This window comes from Triticum dicoccoides, chromosome 3A (assembly GCF_002162155.2).
Source record: "Triticum dicoccoides isolate Atlit2015 ecotype Zavitan chromosome 3A, WEW_v2.0, whole genome shotgun sequence".
NCBI classification, from domain to species: domain Eukaryota; kingdom Viridiplantae; phylum Streptophyta; class Magnoliopsida; order Poales; family Poaceae; genus Triticum; species Triticum dicoccoides.
This window is the reverse complement of record NC_041384.1, coordinates 103,999,930-104,003,133: the sequence shown is the minus strand read 5'-3', so window position 1 is coordinate 104,003,133 and position 3,204 is coordinate 103,999,930. Positions and strand designations below refer to the sequence as shown.

At 48.3% G+C, this 3,204-nt stretch overlaps 1 protein-coding gene across 1 annotated transcript; it reads left to right on the top strand.

The window, feature by feature from the left end:
• The first annotated feature begins 778 nt into the window (after window positions 1-778).
• Window positions 779-2,165, top strand: LOC119267385 (BTB/POZ and MATH domain-containing protein 1-like). Its single transcript, XM_037548767.1, has one exon. It carries the CDS (start codon window positions 856-858, stop codon window positions 1,948-1,950), a length of 1,095 nt encoding a protein of 364 aa, XP_037404664.1. The 5' UTR covers window positions 779-855; the 3' UTR covers window positions 1,951-2,165.
• The last annotated feature ends 1,039 nt before the right edge of the window (window positions 2,166-3,204 follow it).

Below are 3,204 nucleotides of genomic sequence, written 5' to 3'. Positions count from 1 at the left end.
GGTGGCAAAAGCGCAAGTGTTTTGTTTAATAATAGATTTAATTGTGCTACAAATGTACTGTAGTTACTTCACTCCATTCACAAACGGTATCGAAGGGGAAAACATTTTGGCTCCAGGATGAATAGTGTAACTGTAAAAAAGATTGTTTTCTACAACACACATGTTCATGTCTCTTATCTGCCTGTGAAGTTTCGTGAACAAATAAGTGTGTAATCTAGGCAAAAGAAAAATTGTACTCTAGAAGGGCTCTTTTAGGACCAATAGACTATTTTTCTTAGTACAATTTGCGCTTGTGTTTTTTTCATGAAAAATCAGACACGGAAAAGGACATGAACATATACATGACAATATTTTCTCATTTTTTTACATTCATAATTTAACCTTTTCACCTGCGAACATATGCTCCTTGGCGCCGTTTTGAATATTCGTAAAGGTCGGATTTATTTTTCTTAGTTGACTTTTTCTTAGCACGGTTCACAATACTAGTGTTTTTTCCATCAAAATTCACAGACACGAACATATAGATTTCAATTTCTGTTGACATTGAGAAATTTACCTTTTTTTCACCCAGGAACATATGCTCCTTGGGGCCATTTTGAATATCCGTAAAGGTCTGTTTTCTCTTTCATTTGAATTTATTTGAGAAAAACGTAAGGCCCATTGAGTAACCTTTTTATCACTAAAGCCCATTTGCTCGAACGAAATTGCGAAGGCCCGTGTGTAGAAGAGTCCCGATCCAGAACCTTTCCCAGAATAGAAAGGTTCGTCGTCCTCGCGTTCCCCTCCTCCACTCCCCACTCCATCCCTGCCGAATCCCAGTAGCTCTGCGCGGCGCTACGCCAGAGGCTCGCCGCAATGTCGTCCAGCGCCTCCGAGATCGTCGCCGACACGACGCACGGGCGCCACCACCTGAAGATCGACGGCTACTCGATCACCAAGGCCACCCTGCCCACGGGGGAGTTCCTCAAGTCCCAGCCTTTCTCCGTCGGCGGCCGCCGCTGGGCCATCCAGTACTACCCCAACGGCGACCCGTCCTCGCACAAGGGCCACATCTCCCTCCACCTCGTCCTCGACGACGCCGTCGCCGGAGAGGTGCGCGCGCAGGTCCAGTTCCGCTTTAAGGCCGAAAAGAAGCACGCGCTCTCCTTTCTCCAGAGCTGGGGCCGTAAGCCCGCGCCGCTGAAGCTCGGCAGGGTGGAGGCCGGCGAAGATGGCGTCTGGGAGTGCCCGAATTTCGTCAAGAGGAAGACCCTGGAGGAATCGGACCATCTCAAGGACGATTCCTTCACCATCCGCTGCGACATCATCGTCGTCAACGAGTTCCGCGCCGATGGGGGCCCGCCGCCGGCCCCCGCGCCAAGATCCGTCCCTGTGCCCCCGTCCGACCTTGGCCAGCAGCTCGGCGACCTCCTCGCGGCCGACAAGGGCGCCGACGTCGTCTTCGAGGTCGGCGGCGAGACGTTCGCCGCGCACCGGTGGCTGCTCGCGGCCCGGTCGCCGGTCTTGAGCGCGGAGCTCTTCGGCTCGATGAGGGAGGGCGGCGCCGCCGGCGCGGTCCGCGTGGCCGACATGGAGGCGCAGGTCTTCAAGGCGCTGCTCCGCTTCATGTACACGGACTCGTGGCCGCTGGAGACGGCGGAAGAAGAGGAATTCGCCATGGCCCAGCATCTGCTCGTGGCGGCCGACAAGTACCGCATGGAGAGGCTCAAGCTGATCTGCGAGGACAAGCTGTGCAAGAACATCGCGGCGGGCACGGCGGCGAGCATCCTGGCGTTAGCTGAGGTGCACCACTGCCATGAGCTCAAAGGCGCATGCTTCCATTTCCTCAGCTCTCCGAAGAACCTGACGGCAGCCATGGCCGGCGACGACTTCGAGAATCTGCGCTCAAGCTTCCCCTCTATTGTCAAGGAGCTGATTGCCAAGTGCTCGATCGATGCCCCAGCTCAGTAATGGTTGATTCTTGATTGATCCTAGGATGCTACATACCGTTGGGAACCATCAAGTTACTAGCTACATATGCATGCTCTCTCTTGTTTCAGCAATGGTACTCTGGCATTTAATTTTCTTGTCATGTTCAAAGTGACTACATCCTACTATCATTGCATTATGTGCAACCTTACCAATCAATTAATCAGTAATGAAGGGCATTGTGAGTTATCAGATGACATTGCAGTTGAATCTCCATTTGTTCTGCATTTTTGTGTGTGGAGAAACGTCTGTTCTGCAAATTATATGGCTAACCCGTTGTGTTCTCCTCTAATAAAGTAAAAGTGTTTCGGATATACAGTACGTATAACGCATGAATTTTTCCTTAATGGTTTTACTAATCCAAGTCGTCTGCGATTTTCTTTTGTAAGTCGATTTCTGAACAGGGTGACTTTAATTTGCTGATGCACATATAACATTTTCATCCGGTTGCACTTTTAATGGAAGAACATTACTTGGGAGATCTTATTACCGTCGATCCTTGAGTTCAAGGTTATGTATGATCTCCAGTTTGCACTTATTGTATTCCTCAATGGAGGAATTAATGATCTCGCAAATCCATTGTCCGTCGGTGCAATTTTTGGGCTGGTCTGATGGCAGTAAAGAAACATCTTTTCCGTTTCGGATCCTTAGCGATAAAGGACGGCTCGGAGATACGCTTCTGGGAGAACAAGTGGCTAGGAAATACCACTCTCCGAGAACAGTACCCAGCCTTGTACCGCATTGTATGCGATAAGAACGATACTCTTGCGCATGTGATGACCACTTCTCCGCCAGATATATCATTTCGGAGGGATTTGGTTGGGACCCGTCTTGTATCATGGCAACATCTTCTATCCCGTTTGGATTCGATTAACTTGACACAAGGCCGGGATGTCTTTCGCTGGAATCTTACTACATTTGAAGGTTTTCATTAGACTTTATTACAAAGTTAGAAACCAGTAAATTAGGATGTCATTTTTCTTCAGTAAACTATTACTTTTGAAGGTTTTCGACAAATCACGGCGATAGGACCCACTACAACATGTGTATTGATTTTGAATTATTTGAATCATTGGAAGCTATGATTTTGTCTTCCGTTATTATCTAGAAAAACACAACCTCTTGCATTTGAATGCGTTGTTGACGTGACGGATTTCATACTCTCTGAATGGGCATACAGTAGTAAACTTAACCTTTGAAGAGATTTCAGATTACATACACCCGGTGAAGTCTAAT

Coding starts and splice junctions, on each gene's coding strand:
- LOC119267385 (XM_037548767.1), top strand. CDS start 856: ATGTCGTCCAGCGCCTCCGAGATCGTCGCCGACACGACGCACGGGCGC.